Source organism: Thamnophis sirtalis, unplaced genomic scaffold (genome assembly GCF_051295495.1).
Source record: "Thamnophis sirtalis isolate CommonGarterSnake01/CBP01778 unplaced genomic scaffold, rThaSir2_p1.2 scaffold_11, whole genome shotgun sequence".
Taxonomy (NCBI): domain Eukaryota; kingdom Metazoa; phylum Chordata; class Lepidosauria; order Squamata; family Natricidae; genus Thamnophis; species Thamnophis sirtalis.
Genome location: NW_028261391.1, coordinates 31,632,775 through 31,653,479, shown reverse-complemented (window position 1 = coordinate 31,653,479; position 20,705 = coordinate 31,632,775). Strand labels below are relative to the sequence as shown.

General features: G+C 35.1%; 1 protein-coding gene across 1 annotated transcript in view; it reads left to right on the top strand.

Moving 5' to 3' along the window:
- The window catches only part of NYAP2 (neuronal tyrosine-phosphorylated phosphoinositide-3-kinase adaptor 2), a 145,016-nt gene that overhangs the window by 59,793 nt on the left and 64,518 nt on the right, over window positions 1–20,705 (top strand). Inside the window, exon 3 of the mRNA XM_014054690.2 lies at window positions 19,756–20,057. Within this exon, the coding sequence (XP_013910165.2) occupies window positions 19,756–20,057 (302 nt within the window). The remainder of the gene's footprint in view (window positions 1–19,755; window positions 20,058–20,705) is intronic.

Sequence of the window (20,705 nt, the reverse complement as noted above, 5' to 3'; positions counted from 1 at the left end):
GTTTGTGTGTGTGTGTGTGTGTGTTTGTGTGTGTGTGTGTGTGTTTTATTTGTGCTGATAAATAAATAAAGGGAGACTAGTATAGATCTATTTCAAGCTATTTAGCTCTCATCAGCTAGCCATACCCTTACTGGGATTCGAACCTGTGCTGTATTGCATCTTAGGCAAACGTCTTAGCCATTATGCCATTATTTATCAGCACAAATAAAACACAAATATAACAAAGGCAACAGTAAAAATATTGGGTTTCTGTCGTGATGGACTCTTGTGATGAGCCGATTGACAGATGATGGAAGCAGTTAGCTTCCTCCCATAATTGGGGCTTACCAGGGGTTGTGACACTAAATAAATAAATATATATATATATATATATATATATATATATATATATATATATATATATATATATGTGTGTGTGTGTGTGTGTGTGTGTGTGTGTGTGTGTGTGTGTGTGTGTGTGTGTGTGTGTGTGTGTGTGTACACATACATACATACATACATACATACATACATACATACATACATACATACATACATACATATATATATATATATATATATATATATATATATATATATATATGCTATATTCTATAACCAGAGATTCTTGGAAATAAATATAATACTGGAAGCTGGGTTTTTTGATAGGCCAACTTCCTATTATTTATTTATTTTTAATTAGACTATATATTTTAAAAACTCAAGTGAGGTTGGGCACCAAGGGAGATTATTATGAACACATCAATGAGCAGAAGTACCATATACTTCCTAATGCTGAATTAAATTAACAGTCTGACCTAGTTTAAGATATCTACCAATTTTTAATCCTAACAATACCCTGCAGCTAATATGCAGATATTTGAATGAACTAGCCCATTTTATTATAAGTGTCTATTTGTGTATGAAATCTATTATATATAGAGAGAGTTTTGCAATTTAATCTATGTCTTTGGGGCATCTAGTAAGACAAATGCTACTGCTTGATTGCCAGAAGTTCATTCCTAATGCAACTCTAAGCATCTTTACTCTGAACCAAATCTCATTCAGTTCAACAGAACTTATTTTCAGGTAAATGTGTGAAGGATGGCAGTGGCTTCCCATTCCCTTGTAGAGGGTGGGCAGGATCTGCAAGAAATAGTACTGAAAACCATACAGTGTTTTCTTCTGTAGACCCAAGATTCATTCCATGTTGGAGGGATATTTTTATTTTACTGGGCTTAAACTTAAATACTATTAATCAAAAGAAAACAAGATTGTAAGAGTGTTAAAGTAATGTGAGCAGTGTAATCAATCAGCAGATGACAAACTATGCAAAAAGCCTCTCTATTGTTTTTTTTTTTTAAAAAAACAAAGTGATTATCATTTTCTCTTAATTAAGTTTGCAAGTCACATAGGTGGAATAAGATACATAATTGAATAGTAGAGCTTTGGTGTAATAGTTAAGGCATCAGACTAGTACTTGGGAGACCATGAATTCTATTCCCACTTTGGGTGAACCTGAGCCAATTACTTTCGCTCAGTTTTAGGAAGGAAGCAATGGCAAACCGCTTGTGAAAAATTTACTAAGAAAATTGCTAGGTCCTGTCCAGCAGTCTCCTAGAATCAGATATGACTGAACAGAAGAAAAACAACAACTAAATAGTACATTGTGGATTTACAGACGACTGAATAAGCTGGTTGACAAATTCAGAAATGAGAATGTGGGAAAGCTGCCTTGGAAAGCAAAGGGAAATCATCAAAACCATTAAACAGCAAAATAATATTTTGGACATATGATGCAACACTCGCCATATTTCACTTAATCCTGCAGGGAAAGATTGAAGGCAAATGAGGTCCAGACAGAAGAAGAACATGATGGCTTCAAAATATAAGGGACTGGTTTGGACAAACCTCAGCAGCACTTTTTTGTGCAGCTGTTGATAAAAATAGGATTGCCAACATGATCGTCAACGTCTGATGACAGATATAGAAGAAGAAGAAGAGGAAGAGGAAGAGGAAGAAGAAGAAGAAGAAGAAGAAGAAGAAGAAGAAGAAGAAATAGCACTTTCTTTGATTAAAGAAACAAAACTATCTTTTCATACAATTGTTATTTTCAACGTGAAAATAGATAAAGAATATTCATAAGAGAATAGAAACAGTCATAATTTATAAAGTCAAATGTATTTTGTGATAATAAAATATAATTTCTGATACAGTAGGAAGTACTGCCTTTAAATGATGCAGTAAGAAGTACTGCCTTTTTCCTCTCTGCTTTACTGATTATTAATCAACTGTGTAATTGAATTGGCATCATTGTCACTGATAAACCAGTCATTCAATATTTCTTTTTTACTTCTAAATATCTAGGGTAACTAGATTCATACAAATTATTGCTACATTTGTGATTTAAGAACCTCTCAGATTCTTGTAAAAATAGGTCAGTAAACCAGTAAAGTCTTCATTTGTCCCTGTGGAATAACTCAGGCATTTTACAACATCAATAAATCTACTTGGGTATACTGGAACCAATGACGTTCACATTGATTCCTAGAGGTTTTGTATGAAGATTGCAGTTTCCAAGGCATTGAAAACATTTTGCAAACTATTTGTAGAAACTTCTGTGGATACAAACAAGTTTTTCTTGGGGTGCTTTCATATGTTCCAGAGAGACAATCCAGAAGGGGCTCATTGGCAGAGAAATGAATCCACCAAGGAACAATTTCATTTGGGCACCTTCAAACCTTCAACTGACCCTACAGCTATTGCTGAAATTGTACAAAATGAATGTAAACTAATAGGTGCACCATGAGTATATATGTAGCCTCAGGGGGGATGTTATTAGAAATCTTGTTGCTTTTCATAGCCTATCACAATTGCACATGCAAAGCTATGCTTCTTATGAACATTTGCTGACAAACATGTAAGAACAGAAAAAAATTGCTCTAAAAATACCTTAATATTCAGGTCTTTAGCTTTAAATTTTAAATAATAATTTAAATTTCAATTAAAAATAATTATTTAGCTTTAAAATTACAGTACTTGAAGACATATGCCTCTCTACATTATGCAGAGATTTACCCACATAGGTCAAACTGAAGCTTCAATCTAGCATATTAGCTGTTTTCTCCTGGGTTCTTTTAAGTGGAATTACAAATACACACTGAACAAGCTAGAACATTATTTTACAAGACAGTAAAAGAAAGCTAACAGCCTTTCCTTAATTTGTAGTAGTTTTAAAAAAGTAGCAATAGGGGGCGAAAACTAAAGCAAATCAGGGGGATGTAATGGTAGATGTCTTGGGAGAAAAGCCAGCATTCGTTTTACACTTTTAGCAGCTGAAGGTTTAGGCACCATTTTGTAATAAAAAATTCAACACAAACCACTCTACACTCTTCACATGAAATGTTTCCTGGAAAGTTTCAGCTGTGTGTTAAATATTTAGTAGTTTTTTGAGAGACAGGACTCATTCTTGGCAGCACTTTTAATTATTAAATCAGCCATCTAGAGTGGAAATCTTCAAATGACTGCAAAATTAACAGTAACCATGGCATTCATAATCCTGTGCTTCTTTGATAATGCTTATACTGGGAGGTCTTATAAGCTCCCAGATTTTATTTATCTATTGAATTCTACAAATGTTTTCTTTCCAAATGTTTCTTTGCAAACAACTATATGATATGGAGTTTAGCTGGTACCCATTGTACTTAAATGCTGGATGATCAGAATTTGCATGCAAGCTCTGCAGTCAAAATGCCCAGCTAACAGATTCCCTAAATACCTCTGAATTATGTTCACCAATCAATGTCACATTTTTTTTGAAGTCCTTATTCTTTCTCCGTTCTAAAATTAGTCTGCTTGCCAAAGTTCCCAACCTTTTAATTAATTGGGCAGCTGGCAATATAAAGAGCCTATTAAACAAATAAAGCTCCTCAGCCAAAAAGTTCAGAGATCCCTCAGAACTTACTGCTACTAAAAAGGAACTGCTGATTAGGTATGTTTCCAACAACGGAAGCGAAAAGAGATCTAGAATTCATATCTAGCAAGTTCCTGCAAGGTTTTCATAACTGCTGGTCCAAAACCATCAACTAGAATACAACATCTAACATAATTTCAATTTGTGTTTGCTACAATGCCATTAGAATTCTATTTTGTTCATCTGAGTGAAGTCCAATTTTGGAAGCACATTTGTCATTTATGTAGATTTTGGTACCATGTTTAACTTATGAAACAATCAAAATGGTCATATTTTTGTCAAAGTAATATTCTCTACAATTACTGAGACCTAGAAGGATAACAGTAGTAATCTCCTGCATTTTTGACCCTACAGCAACCTCAGCATCAAAATTTGTTGGCGGAGCAAATAGTAATCTGTAGAAACCTCTTGCCTGTGGCCAATGGAATATGAGAATATGAGTCCCTGCATATTAAATTTCACTGTAGTAACAGCTTGCAGATCTGACTAGTATATCAACAGAGGTGGTATTCTACTGGTTCGCCCACCCAGTAGAGGAAATCGCCCACTTGCCCCAGCTCTATGGCATCCCATTTAGGCCCTTTTTTCGCCAAAAATGCATGCACCAAAGACTGTGCACATACACACTCACATTTGCAAAGTGGAAGGGAAGGTAAGTCAATACTACCTCTGTATCAGCTTTACTACCTAGTGGAATCTCTGATTTAGTTTCTGAGTGCAATTTTGGGCTGGTATTTGAGTACCTTTGGAAGCCATATACCATAAATCAGCTGTGTTTTAGATGCAGATGCAAAGTTTTTTACATGAGTAACATTGTGCGAATCATATGAGCCATAGCTGAAAAATTGTTGTAATAAAATTTAGATCCAAATTTAAATTTTCAGGCTCATTAGTTTCCAACTTTTCAAAATGATCCAGGCTGTTATCTTTAAATTACAACCCTGGTTATTTCTTCAGATTTTCATTGACATTTATTTATATCAAAGATCTAGATTTCAATGGCGTTGCATTTTCAGACAACAACCAAAAAAGCTATCGGTGAACGTGCAGTGCAAATACTCAATATTATAAATCTACTGAATGAGTATTGTTGCAGGGTTTTGTTTTGTTTTTGATAACACTGCACATAGTTTTCCATCCATGAAGTACTTCATAATTTTTATTCTCTGTTTTATGCTTTGCTTCCGAAGTTTTACATCCATTTATCTCTGTGCTCTATCACACAAAGCTATATTGCCAGGAAGTTAGAGCAGTACTATTGACTTATTTATCTTTTCTGCTGTTAATTCATCTTCCAGACTGCCTGCTCCCCCTTCAGTTTACATCTTCCTGAGCCCAAACCTGCAGAAGCATCAGTAGATTTTTTTTAAAAAAAATACATACATTTAGACCACAACTGTCATAACCAAATGATTATTCAAATGCTAATGTTCAAAGAGGAATGTGTTTCAGGAATTGAGACAAACAAAATCCTGCTTACTATATAAAAAATTATCTTGGAAAAACTTTTGAAAGACTTCACCAGAAGTGCGTTCCTGCCATGCTCCAAACTGGTTCTATCAGTGGTGGCGCCATCTTGATTTTCTTCATTGCAAAAATTTCCTTTTTTACCTTTTCTAATGTTCTGCGCATGCATAGACCTTTTTAGATGCAAATGCGCACACGTGCAGAGTGTGCGTTTGGCATGAATGCGAGCACGCAGGCGCAACATTTTTTGCATGTCGAATCGGCAGTAATGCCAGTAACAACTCACCCCTGGACTTCACCACATCAAAGTACTAGGGCAGATTCATGTTTAAGAGTTTCCTTAAAGGAGTCAGATTACAAATACAAACAGCATTGTAAATAAAAGAAATGGTTGGTAGAAATAAATGATGTTTTGAAACTATGTATTTGTCAATATGTATTTGCTTTTCTACTATATTAAGGCCCACAAGAAGTCACTATATTGTTCATGGTATCATTATAAGATAAATCTTTTCTCCAGCAAACACACACATATAACATACATATTCCAAAGTGTCAGCATTTTTGCTTGTGGTAACAGATCTTTTTCATAATTAATGTTTATAGGAAAGAGGATTGCAGATCTCTGCAAATAATTGCTAGGCTTCGTTCTTCAGCAACTGCTGTGCATCAGTAGCCTCACCATTCCATTATCAGGGAGTATAATTGTCCATCTTCATAAGAGTGATTAATGGGAAAAGTATAACTCTCAGCATCTTTCCTAGAATGCTAGCAAAGATGGGATAGTGGTCACTCACATGGGAGGGAAGCTAGTAATAATAACCCTTATATTGTCTTTTTCATAATGAACTGTTAAGAACTGGAAATATGGTGGCTTAATCTTCAATTTCTGAACCTCTCCCAATTGACCATCTACTGCCCCGTTCAGGGAGGTTTACAATAAAATTACACAAGTCTTATAAAAATAGAATAATCAGAAAAATAAAGAAAATATTAGCAACCAAGAAAAGCAAGAAACAAAAAAAACCCAACCAGCATGAAAAATAAATTTTAAAAACTTATTTTGAATAACTGGAAACTGGTAAATGGTGCTAATAGCAACATAAACCAACCAAATTAATGACAACCAGATCACAGGGAAAAAAATCTCCAAATAGAAACAGTTTGGTGAATATTTCTTGAAAAATAGATTAATAAATGGGAAACAGTCTTTTTAGCAGGTCTAACTCTGTTACTTTATATTTAGGTTTGAAATGGATGAGACTATAATGATTATTTCAAATGAAAATAATTTTAAATTATGAATATTTATCAAGGACTTGGTAAGGAAATTTGATACATATTTTGGAACAGAAAATAAATTGATTCACTTAGAATGGATCTGCAGCGTATCTTATTGTATTTGGATCTGAAGTTCGGTTTCTCATTAATAATAATTGCAATTGAACAAATTATTTATATCATTTTTATCTTTTACTAGAACTAGATAATAAAATTTACAGGTAAAGTAAGTAAAGCTTGCAAAAAGGATATAGTCTAACAAAATGTCATTTAAATGAAGGCAACTGAATTTTGAGGAAAGTACACTCGGTTGTTCTCCAAGGTGACAAAAAAATAAAATAGAAGTAGATTTAATCTGATAAGCTGTTTTATGAAACATAATAGCTATATCACTATTAATCATTTAAGCACTTCCAGTTGCAATTGCAATATATGAATGTCTGTGAGGTTCAGGAAAAGGGCTTTTCATACAGGCAGCTAAAGCAGACTAAGCAGAATTGGTCTACTTGGCATCATATATGCCCTAATATCACATTGACAGCTGATAAAGTGATAAAGTCAATTTTTATATTGGTATTTTAAGAGTTAGATGGTAAGATGTAATATTAAAAATGGTTACATTTGGGAGAAAATAAGATCTTTGAGATTGTGAGGGGTTCTTTTTGGGCCTGCTAACAGACTGCTAACAAAGAGATTATTTTTATCTTCTCTGTGTTTACAGGGAGGATTTTCTTATGTAAAAGGTTTAACAAATTTTCCTGTTTCCTAAGCTTTAAATTTACTTATATTTATATTATACTAAAGCCCATGTCTGTGCCAGTGTGTTTGTATAATTTCTAAACAATGCAATGAACAATTTTGTTCTCTTTTGTTGCCTGAGCTTTTAACAGTCTTTAGCCACCAACAAATTAGTGTTTCCATCAGCAGCTATACTACAGCGCTGTGGCAAAGTTAGCTTTGCATAATTTCCCAGTCTCTGCTGAGGGCAGTAAGGTGGAAGGCAGATGCTTCACCAGTTGCTAAATGGCTATAGGCTCTCAGCATCTCTGCTGGAGTGGTAAGGCTGCTGGGCTTTGCTTCCCCTTTCAGCTTGTCTGCTTTTGGTTTTCTGAACTCCAAGCTTGCTTCTCCTTCACCATCAGTTGCCTGCTAATCTGCAGTTTATTGTGATGGTAGCGCCACTTCTTTGCCTGCAGAGTCTTTCTCTATGTTGCCACCTGTACAAATCTCCCTGCAGCATGTAGGTGCTTTCTGCATTTTCTTTCTGTAATTGGGAACAAGGTGTGGTCCAGTGCTCTTCAGACATTAAAGGGAGAAAACAAGGAGAAGGAAGGACTGAGACTGGCACGGCAAGGCTTCCCCGCCTCAAAGATATTTAGAATTATCAGTATCAATATAATCTAAACTAAATGTATTGGAGAGCTGGATTACATTTAGGTACATCTGCAGGCCTGGTGAAAAGAAAAATCAGGGCAGTGGAATAATGGGATGTAGGTGCCTGAGATACTGTCTAGGGAAGGCTCAGATAAGAGACAATGTAGTTTATATTAGAATAGTAAGTGGGGCAAGAGCCTTGGAAGAGACCCTTCCTAATTTTACACTTCCTAATCAGGCTGTAAAAAACGTAGAGAAGAATTGCATGTTTAGACTTGCAAAATTCTTTTAAGGTAGCCTACAATTAAGTAGAATTAACTCATCTGGTCATGTTCCTGTTTGGTCCACCACAAGTGGCTTGTTTGTTTGTTTGTAAAATTTATTAGCAGCCCATCTTGACACACAATAATTCTGGGTGGCTTACAGTACTAAAACATAAAACTATATCATTTGTAATAATATAAATGCAGTACAGTAAATACTGTAAAATCAACCTAGCTAAAAAGATGGGGAAAGGGCATATGATGAAAGGGGGAAAAGGTGGGATCTATTGTTCATCAACCACTCCCAACATGAAGCCCCTCTTCTGACCCAGCCTTCATGAGCCCTGTTCAACAGCCTACTCATGAGAAAAAAACCCTTTTTATTTAGAAAGGCAGGAATTCACAGCATCAACTGACAAAGCTCCAGGTCACACATCCATAGGTGATTCACAAGCTGTAACAATTCCCCAGGGAGTAGGGAGTAGGGAGCAGTGAGCAGTGAGCCTCAATTAACATTTCAATCACAGCACAAAGAGTTCTGACCAACCTGGTTAGTGGCAAGTAAATCCTGGCAAGAAATCTACCAGAGAGAACCGTTCTGGAGCATGAAGTCTCTGACACCCACACCTCCCACACCTCTCCTCCTTATATCCCAACCAGGAAGGGGCTTGTTAATGTCTCCTTTTTCTCCTAGATAGCTGTTCCTCAGTCCTGCATTATTCTCCTCTCCATACCTCTCTGTGCATATGCACATCTGGGACAGGGCCCAACTGTTCCTCCCTCTTGTTCATATCAGGCCTCAAAAACAGCTGTCTCTCCACTTGAGTATGTGTAGATGGGCCCTGCTCTTCATCAGGCTCTGAGACCTCCTGTTCCTCAGAGCCTTCCGCCAGCTTTGATAGGAACCTAGGCACCCCCTCCATCTCTTCTGACTCCTATGACTCAACTGCCATCTCCGCTGGCAGTCAACGAACCACAATACTCTGTTGGCACCTCAAGCCAACTAGAAGAGCCAGTTCTTTAAGATCTTATGGAAGGTCAGGAGAATTGGAACTGACTTCACTTGGGACTAAGATGTTCTAGAGAGCAGGCTGGCTAATGGATTTAAAAATGGTGGAATTTGATTATAGCTACCATCTTGATTTATTAGACCTTTATTTATAGCCATATACCCAATGGGCATCTTGTTAAATCAGTTTTAATCTCAATCAAACATATCTCTTTTCTCTGGTAATCATATAATTTGACAGTTAATGAATTGTGCCAAAACAGAGCCACATAATAATAGAACTAGTGGTTACATTCTATTCTATTCTATTTTGAGATGGTTCAAGAAAATACCAAATCTGTTCCGAGTACGGCTCAAACATGACTATTTTTGCTTCATTTGCATGGTTTGATTACCTTTATCAGGTTTTGATTTAAAAGTGTCCCAGCTGTACAAAATGTGCCCAAGTCAGAATGGGAAAAATGCTTTGAATTGAATTGGCTTTGCTCTCTTAGGTTCCAGGCAAAATTCTCTGTTCTTCCAAATAAATTACTCCTTTCTCAATTCAGAGGATAGATCAGAGGATAATTGTGTATATGTAGAGAGAAGTAATAGCACAGCATTCACACATATATAATCCAAACCAGACTTTCACAACTTTTTATTCAGGTGAAACCTTTAAATTAATTTTCAAGACATAGGGAACCCCTGCAAAAAAATCTTAACAGGTTTGAAAAATATCATAGGACTATGCATGTCTAATGTAATATGTGTTTTATAGTGTTTATAACAGCAAAGCAGCAGCTCGACAGCACATAGTTAGTTGCAACACATACATTTTTCACCACTTTGAACACTAGCATTGTACAAGTTAGTAGGGGACTTGAGGCTAAAACATATGAAGAACAGTTGCAGGAATTGGGTAATGTTTAGTTTAATGAAAAGAAGGACCAGGGGAGACATGATAGCAGTGTTCCAATATCTCAGGGGCTGCCACAAAGAAAGGGAATCAAGCTATTCTCCAAAGCACCTGAGGGTAGGACAAGAAGCAATGGGTGGAAACTGGTCAAAGAGAGAAGCAACTTTGAGCTAAGGAGAAATTTCCTGACAGTTAAAACAATTAATCAGTGGAACAACTTGCGTCCAGAAGTAGTGAATGCTCCAACACTGGAAGTTTTAAGAAGATATTGGACAATCATTTGTCTGAAGTGGTGCAGGGTTTCCTGCCTGAGAAGAGGGTTGGACTAGAAGACCTCCAAGGTCCCTTCCAACTCTGTTATTCTATTCTAAAGTTATGAAGTTCAAAAATGATTCTTTTTGTGGAGCTTCTAGCAATCCCTTATGGGACTTTGGGATTTATTGGAACACGAGTGAGAAAGAGCCGAGATGGCGCAGTGGTTAAATGCAGCACTGCAGGCTACTTCAGCTGACTGCAGTTCTGCAGTTCGGCTGTTCAAATCTCACCGGCTCAGGGTTGACTCAGCCTTCCATCCTTCCGAGGTGGGTAAAATGAGGACCCGGATTGTTGTTGGGGGCAATATGCTGACTCTGTAAACCACTTAGAGAGGGCTGAAAGCCCTATGAAGCGGTATATAACTGCTATTGCTATTTATTTAAAGGCTGGTCTTTTATATTTCAAACCATTCCAGGAGGTGCAGAATAGTTCACTCAAAGTTAATTGCAAAGAAATAAATGTTACAAATGTTTATTTCAGGCTGCCTGGACTTCCTTTAAAAATTAATTTAAAAGAGTGGGGGGCAAATTCCTATTTCTTTCTCTGAAACAGTTTCAAGCTACAGGGATGATGTTGAATTCAATGTGGTGCCAAAAGATATAAGAAAGAAATACTTCTTTTTTTCTTTCAGGAGGTAAAATATGATACTTAATGAGATTATATTATTTTGCTATATTTGAGAAGCTCTATACCTATCATTTGTCTATCTATAAAATGGTAATGATTTGTAAAAGATTATAGACACAGCATATTTATGAAAGCATTACAAGCTCCTCCCCCCAATAAAATAAAATAAAAGCATCACCTTCAAGAACAGGCATGTAAAAACTTTATTTACTGACTATGAAAAGAAATCCATGCATGTCAAAGAAAAATCTATATTAAAAATCTATATAAACAAAACAAGACACGGGCAAACTGATTTGGATGTATTTTTCAAAATGTCTCAAAATAATTTGTTTTTACAAAAGCAGGCATATTTGTATACTCAAATAATGTGAATATAATATCTATTCCCCTTCTCCAAAAAGAAGTGGGGAAGGAAAATATTACAATATGGTCATATAATGCATAATATAAAGTAACCAATTTAGTTGAGGGAATATTTTATTAGAAATTCTTACTGTATTTTGATTCTGTATTGTCTATTGAATTTTACTATATTAAATACAATAGAAGAGATTTGATAAGTACATAAGCAATTATTTAGTGTGTCAGAAACAATAGCTTGGGCATCTGTGTTGTGTATACAGTATCTCTCTGTACATCATTATATACTTTAAATTTTACATTAAAATATTTAAGATGATTTAAAAAAATATCCAAAGTGGAAGCAGTAGGACTAATATATTGGAAATAGAGGCAGTATGAAGAGTAAATGAGTGAATCAATATATATTGATTGGAAAGTGAATGACTACTTTGAAAAAATTCCCAGAATGAATTAAGATTGAATTGTAGAATAGATATATGGAAAAAGAGTGGATGGGTTGAGACAAATTGTGGAATTGAATACAAAAAAGTGAAAAATTTAAGAAATAAAGATCACATATTAATGGTATGTTGATATGGTAGAAAGAAACATAAAGAATAAAAAATATGGAAAAATGGTGAATAAGGGTGATGCAAATCATATTTAACTATTTTGCTTAATTATTCTTATCACTTATTTTTAGCATCTTTGTTTTATTATGTCTTATTCATTGCCTGTATTCTATATCATGTCATTCTGGATCATGTTGCCTACCCAGAACAGAATAGTATGATGGTATAAAATAAATGCCATTATATACACAAAAACAGAGAGAGAAACAGAGATTTTATTTTAATTATTCATGTGACAGTCCTAATTGAAAGTCCCTTCTATCAAGAAATAAACTCACCAGTATTAAAGTTAGGCATAAAGGATTAAATATTCCATTGTAGCACTAGCTATGATTTTGTTATGAATAAAGATGTTCTATAAATATAACTCCAGCACATATTTCAAAGGAAAATTTGAATGTTAGTGAGCGAGACCCTGCAGCCTTTTAGGCATGGATGAAAAACAAGTCTGAAAGCTGTCAATGCTGATCTACAATATTGGATGGAGTAATTTTAGCATATTAAAGTCATGTGTCTTTAGATTCACATGCACAGAGGACAAGAGTAGGTGACTAATATTAGAGTTTTCTCATTCAGTTTTACAAGTTATGTTCTGGTGCTTGCAATTATGTAAGATTGAGCAATTCAGTACATGACTTTTATATTGTATGATTAGTCTTCAGAATCTGGATTGATGTAGTAAAAAAGTGGGCATGCTAGATATTAAGGTATATTGGGACAATGTATGTTAGCACTGGTGCATGATAAACTATTGCTATTATTCATTGTGTATAAGAATTTCTTCAGGAGTGAGCATTTTCAAATCAACTTATTTTGTTTCAGAAATAAGAAATGAAAATATGTTTTTATTTAGTTTAATGCCTTTTTGATGTTGGATCAGAAACATGCAGTGACAGCCCTTAAACAACATTCAATAAGAGGGATGGAAATTAAGCACAGCGGCAAAGATACCTACGTGATAAATGAAAAAGGTTCACAAAAGTTCTGGTTCATTGAACCATGATTAATATTTTCTAACCAAAAGATGCTCCTTGACAGCCAGGAAGATCAATTTTATTTGAAAATTAATTTTAAGATATGGGAGAGAAAATTCCTCCATCAGCCAACGAAGACTATTGTAGCACTTTGAGGCAAGCATTATATGGCCCTATAGATAATGTGTCAGACTGTGCAGTTATTCTACATGAGCTTGGAATTCCATGATTATGAGTTTTTCAGGCTGATAATTCATTTTATTTGCAACAGAGGATCACAGATAATGACCCACTCAAGGCTTAGAGCAGCGATGGCGAATCTTTTTTGGCTCGCGTGCCATGCGTGGGGCGAACGCGGGGGGGGTCATGTGTGGGTGTGCTGCACCCATAATGCAATGTGCAACCCCCCAGTGCACATGTGCGCACTACAGGTGCGACCCCCCATTTTTTGAAGGCTTTTTTCGCCCTCCCCAGGTTCCTATAAAGCCTCTGGAGCCTGGGGAGGGCGAAAAATGGCTTTAAAAAAGGCTGAACTCAGCTGGCCAATGCGCGCTGGCCAGATGACAGGGCAGCACCTCGTGTGTCCTGACTAATGGCCACAGGTGGCACACATGCCATAGGTTCGTCATCCCGGGCTCAGAGGTTTCATTGAATGTGGAGCTTTCAATGTTTTGCTTTTGGTTTGGTAGTTTTTTTCAACATTTCCCCCCTAAATCAGGTAACCTTGACAGCACCAAAGAGATCATGCAGAAATTTTCCTAATGCAAAAACTTTTCACGGGCAACTTTTGGCATCTTGGTGTTGCCAAAAAGTCAGTCAAAACCTCATGCTAGCACAGGAGAGTTCTGCAGAGCTGGGCAGTTGAATGGATTCTACTTTTTGTTTTGGAGCTTTGTTACATTCATGTTTGGAGTAGATTTTCCTACTCCAAACTGAGGCTACAAAGAAGAACTTCTACTTTTCATTGTATCTTATTGTTAAAGGTAAAGGTTCCCCTTGTATGTATGTGCTAGACATTCCAGACTCTAGGAGGCAATGCTTATCTCCATTTCAAAGCCAAAGATCCAGCACTGTCTGAAAACATTTTCTGTGATCATGTGGCCGGCATGACTAAACACTGAAGGTATATGGAATGCTGTTATCTTTCCACCAAAGGTGGTTCCTATTTTTTCTACTTTCATTTGTACATGCTTTCAAACTGCTAGGTTGGCAGAAGCAGGGACAAGTAATGGGAGCTCACTCTGTTATGTGGCGCTAGGGATTTGAACTGCCAAACTGCCGACCTTTCTGATTGACAAGCTCAACATCTTAGCTACTGAGCCACCATATTCCTTATTGTTATTGTAATTATTGTAAGATTATTGTTAATAATCTTATTGCTACTATTCCCTTAAAAATATCTGCATTCCTCCACTTTGGTTTATAGTATCACTACAAAAATCTCAATACTTTTCTGTAGCTGTAACTAAAGAAATTTTCAAAGTCTCCTTTCATTTGCATGTGACATCTTGATAATTATATTCATGGTATTTTTGAAGTAATAGTATGGAAATGGTTTGCCACTGCCCTGTGTGGAACTTGTTTTTTATTATCAGACCATAATTTAGAGATTTATTGATAGTTTTTCTTCTAAATACTACCAGATCAAATCTCCTGCTAATGTTTTTTTGAGATTAGCCAATGAAAATTGGCAATGAAATAAATGAGAACTAGATTCCATCCTAGACGTATAGATGCCCTTCTGCAATGGAATGAAATATAATTCCATTTTATTTGGCACTCTATGGCCAGGTGCTTAACTCTTTATTGGTTGAAATATATAGTTATATGGTTTAAATGTAGGAGGTCCAGGGCTCTTCGTGAATCTGTTTTAAAACTAAGACTGGGAGTAAAGATGTACTCTGCCATACAAACATTTCCATTGGGAAAGGAATAGTACCGATGACACAGAAAACCAACAGCCACACCATAAATCAAGAGCCTTATTCAGAAAAAAAATAATCTAAATAAACTCAAAATACTTTGCATTTTAAAAAGATGTATTTTATGCATATGTACTAATCTGCACACAGCTGTGCACAAGACTGAAAAAAAGATCAGTTTGTAATATAGTTATACAGTATATTTTTTCAAGAGTAGCTTATGTGCAGCTGTTAGGATGTAAGCCTTCTTATTTTTCTCCTCCCATTAATGGGATTCTTCATGGACTAAAGAATCTTGTCTTGACTGGATTAAAAATAGTGCAGCTTCAATTTTTAGACACATTCCAATTTACAGCTCCAATTTATGCTAATCCTGAAAGAACTTTTCTGACACTAAGTAAAAAAAGTTATGTTTGCATAAGTATAGACACATATAAAATATATGCTCAGTATAATATTTTATATATATTGTTAATGGAAAGAGAGATTTCAAAGAAGCTTGAGTTCTTAATTCTCAGATAATTTGTCAACGAAAGAAAGAAATGTCATTAGATTTAAATAATTGAATTGGAAAACATCAAGCACAATCTACCACGAATTTCCATATTTTTGTACAGCTGTCAGTGGGGTTCACACAGGAAAATGTTCCTAATGGATTGTATCCTGTGCTACCTAAAATCTGAATGTGCTAATTAGTTTGGAGGAGAAGTTGCTTATATTCTTTTTCCAAAGTGAGAAAATGCATATGTAACTCAAGTTATAATATTTAAAAAATGTCTTGAACCTTTGTTGAAATTCCTTGGTCAGGGCCATGGAGGTTCTCTGTATCCATTAATAAATAAATTTATCTTTGATAAAATTTGGATTTGTGATATGGTATTGTAAGGTTCTTTTTTCATGGAAAAAATCTCTATATAGATTTTTAACCTCAATCCAGCACAAATCTGAAAGCATGCTGGTTAAGTGTCTAGGATAGCCAAAGTCCCAAAGCTTGAAATTTATGAAAATTATTTTCCACAATAACTATTCTCACCATGATCAAAAATGCAATTCCAAAGCAAATATTCATCAATAGGATTACTAGACAATGAACTATCTGAAATATATATTCTTATTTTTGCATTTTAGTATACTTCTTTTCAAAATGTGTTATTCTGTATTGGATTTCAGACAGTTCTTCATTGCAACTTATACAATTTGAACCTGACCAAGTCTGAATGGAAAGCTCTTAAGGAAATATTCTGGACTTATATTTCTATATATATATCAATAAGCTGTGCAGCATTTTCAGAATGCTGAAATTCCTGTAATAGAATTTTGAAATAAGCAAGAGCTTATCTTTTGAATAGTGAAGATCACAGACCTTGTTCTGTCAAAAGTAACAGAATGAGATCATCTACACAACCATTTATATTATCTGGCCTCATTTTCTATTGCAGAAAAACACGTCTTAATCTTGCATTGTTTCCTATGGTATAAAAGGGGAAGAGCAGACAGGCCTCTGATCAACTAATTCTCCTTACATCAATGTTCAAGACAAAACCAACAATATAAAAAAACCCAGGAAATTTCATATATATTTGACCCTTAATGATGATTTCTGGGCACAATGAAAATGTGTAGAAATAAGATAAAAGCTATAGCTGTTTCAATTATGGTCAACTAAAAAAACCAACAGTACTTTTCACAAATTTCTAAATGGAAACTTGTGGAAAAAATAGTTGTCAGAATATGCAACTATATAAGCTTCTATATGGTGTGTGTAGCATTAATCTAAGAATTTTCACTTCTTCTATTGATTGGTATGGACTCATTCAGAGGAGAAAGACAAATTTTTCTATGTATCACATTTTTGCTCCTAGATTAAAGTGCTAAATTACTAAATAAAATGCCAAATAAGAAAACTCTGCAAGATGGGATCTTGATATGAAGAATATATGTTTCAAGAGGGGATGTGATGGCTCAGTGGTTAAAGATGCTAAGCTTGTCAGCTGGAAAATTGACAGCCTGGGTTCAAGACCCAAGCACCACGCAATGGGATGAGCTTCCATTCCATTCTTGCCCCAGCCCCTGCTGACCTAACAGTTCTAAATCATGCAAATGCAAGTAGATTAATAGGTACACTTTGGTGGGAAGGTAACAGCAACTTTGGAAGATAGCCATGCTGGTCAAATGAGCACAGAAATTATCTTCAAACAGCATTGGCTCCTTCAGCCAGGAAATGGGGATAAGCACCATGCCCTAGAGGCAGACATGATTAGACATAGATACCTTTACCTTTATATGTTTTAAAGGTGAAACAAAAGTAGTTTCAGCTTTCATTATAACATCCTATTTTTTGTTCTTTTAGCATTAACATTCATGAGGAACTGAAACTAATTGCCGTATGATTTAGAAATCAGTGAAAACATGCCAAATTTTTTGCATGGCTATATTATAATATCTTTATAGAGTTTACTAACATTTCAGCAGGCTGATTCTCAGTGGAATGTAAAGATACAAAGTACAAGATACAACAAAAAAAGAGGGAAAAGAAATTGGTGACTAAGGTTTTAAGTGTGCTTCAGTTGAAGATATAAAAAGAGTATTTAAGGAATATTTTATACAATTATATTTATTAGTATCCTGCACAATCATAATCTGATCCCACCCACCCACTTCCCAAATTGTGAGCATTACCTTCACCACTGAGGTGTTGCTTAAAAAGAATAGAAAAAAAATCTCATTGGTTTTTGTTCTCTATTCAGTTACATTTCATTTCATTGTTTAGTCCTATTACCATTAAGATATTGGTTTTCTCCTTTAAAATTACAGGTAAAATCTATTATGGGCCTACTCAGAAATAAGCCAATTTGAGTTTAATGTGTCTATTCACATGTTACTGAGTATGGGGGAGGCAGTCTTCAATATTTTTAAAATCTTGCTAATCATAGCATCTAATGGGAAAACCGACGTCACAAAGAACTGTGGCAGTTTATCATTTAGTTCATGGCCACTCTACAACAGCTATTGAAAAATGCTTACTTAAACATCGCCTTTAAAAAAATTAAAAAATGGGGGTGGGGGCTAAATCAAATAAATGGCATAATCCTAGGTAAAAATGCAGAGCTTTCTGATACAAATATGCAGAAGAACCAAGTGTGTCTGTGTGCGAGAGATTATTTGATGTGACAGGTGCTGCATCCATGCTTCCTCAGCTTAAATTTTTCTAGTTTAAAAAGAATAATCCAATTGATGAGTTGTTTGAAAGAAGTGTAAGGTTAATCTTTCCATTTTATACCAAGCAGAGATTGGCAGAATTCCAGCATTTTAATAAATGGAAGAGTAACAAGGTTGTAACTATTTTGTGTAGGCATTTTGCTCTCAGACTGGGCAGCAACCTACTGCAGGGAAAATGTGTGCCAAGTGTTGCTCAAATCCTAAACTATTTTTAAAAAATACAACATTAAAAAAACCTAAATTAATCAATATTGGAATACTGGAAATGTAGGTGCCACAAAGCCCTCTGAATGTTCCTGCTTATTTAACAGCAATGATACTTATATTAAATATTCAGCTATGAGTATTTAATTATAGGTAATGAAGGATTACCTTGATTACAAGGATTACAACCATTTGTTTAGGGACTGTTCAACTTGCTTAAAAAGTGACGTATGACTGGTTGTCGCATTTAGGATTGTTGTAGAAACCATGTGGCCACGTGATTGTGATTCAGATTCAAACAGGCATGTATATATGATGGTTGTAGCATCTAGAAAACATCTGATCACAATTTGTCAGTTTCCATCAAGAAAAATCAAGGGAGGAAGCCACTTAATGAGGACAACAAAAAGGGTTGTAAAGTCAGCCAAAACTCACATAATCACTTAGTGGTTCCAATTACTGTTTTTAAGATGGTGATATGTTGAAATTTGTTCTCTACTTTTCTGGGGGGAAACCCCCCAAAAAAGTTTTGTGTTTTATAAACTTTGTTCTCTTTCTTAAAATGTTTGAATATGGTGTTTTTGAGCTTGCTCAATAGTTGTCAAATAGTGGGGAATGTTTTTTTTTTAAAGAAAAAAAATACATATTTTTTCATCACTCTGTAGTCTACCTGCCCATTTTCTTGATCAGGACAAAAATAAAATGGAAGGAATTCGTAACATGACAGGATTTGGAAATTTATCTAAAATGAAGGAAGCAATGAAAACTGCAGATGCCTGAAAAGATAATTCATGCCTAATATAAGTGATCTCACATTCCACTTGCAATTGTAATTTTCATCTTTTGCATCCAAATCATATTAAGTGAAATTAATAACCATTCAGAATGGTTTTTAAACAAAGTACTAGCTGTTGGTCATTGTTTACATGGAATTGTTTGCATGAAATAAGAGGTGTGTACAAATTTATGTTATAATGAAGCAATGCTTTTCCTAAATATTAGAACAAGTATTATGAACAATTTAAAACTATCTACTTTAAGCATCATGAAATCTAGTAAATTAAACGATAGTCCCTTAGTGGCTGTTTTGTTGTACCATTTATAAAATATGGACCGACCACATCAACTTCGTACCATAATTATTTAGCTTTATTATGACATTTATTTGCTTTCCCCCCCAGAATATGTCTTCTTTGAATTGGCCAATAAGCATGCTAAATTTCATTGATTGATTGGTAAAATATCTATCTGTATGCTTTTGCTTTCTTTACAGCTTAGGTGGTGAAGTGGGGAAAGCAAACGAGGGAAGCTACATAGGCAAACATTTTCGTATGGGATTTATGACGATGCCTGCACCTCAGGACAGACTGCCCCACCCTTGTTCAAGTGGTTTTACCGTAAGATCCCAATCGCTTCATTCTGTCGGAGGCACCGATGACGATAGCAGTAGCTGCTCCCGGAAGCAACCACCACCAAAACCCAAACGAGACCCCAGTACCAAACTAAGCACGTCCTCTGAAACTGTAAATGCTGGAACAACAAGTAAGAGTATAAAGTTGCCGGACAGGACTGAAGGTAAATGCTGAACTCCTATTTCTTTATTCCTGGGGGGTAAAATGTGATATGCGATTCACTTACTGACATATATTCATCATAAAATAAAATGTTTGCAATTTGATGATTCAGTAATGTAGATGAGATCCAAAAGTAATTTTTTTAAAAAAAAAAACCATTTATGTGACTAATATGTTCCCTCTTCTTTCCCCTGTGCCCACAACCTGCCACTTTGAAGGATGGGAAAGACAATTCCTGAAAAGTACAGGAGTGCCAAGAATAATATTGGTTGTATAATTCAAACGATTTTCATTTACCCAGTATGCATACATTTAGCAGAAGAAAGCTGAATTCACAAATTTAAAAATTATTGAGAAGTTTTTATAGACATGATTTTTTCTTATTGTTGTTGTTAATGCAGCTGCTAAGATGCTAGTTTTAAAGGTAAATGCCATACCAAGATACATTTGTTTGGCAAAGTTTCCTAAACAAAACTTATCCCTTTTAGCTATAAGGGAGCTTATCATTTAAAATTCAACAGTGAAAAGGTAATAAGAACAAGATACCAAAGGTAAATATGAACATGCGCTATCATGTAAAATATTGGATTTATTTGGGTAGTGGAAAAAGATTAAATAAGAATAATAGGTGAAAAGGAAAGGTGGATTT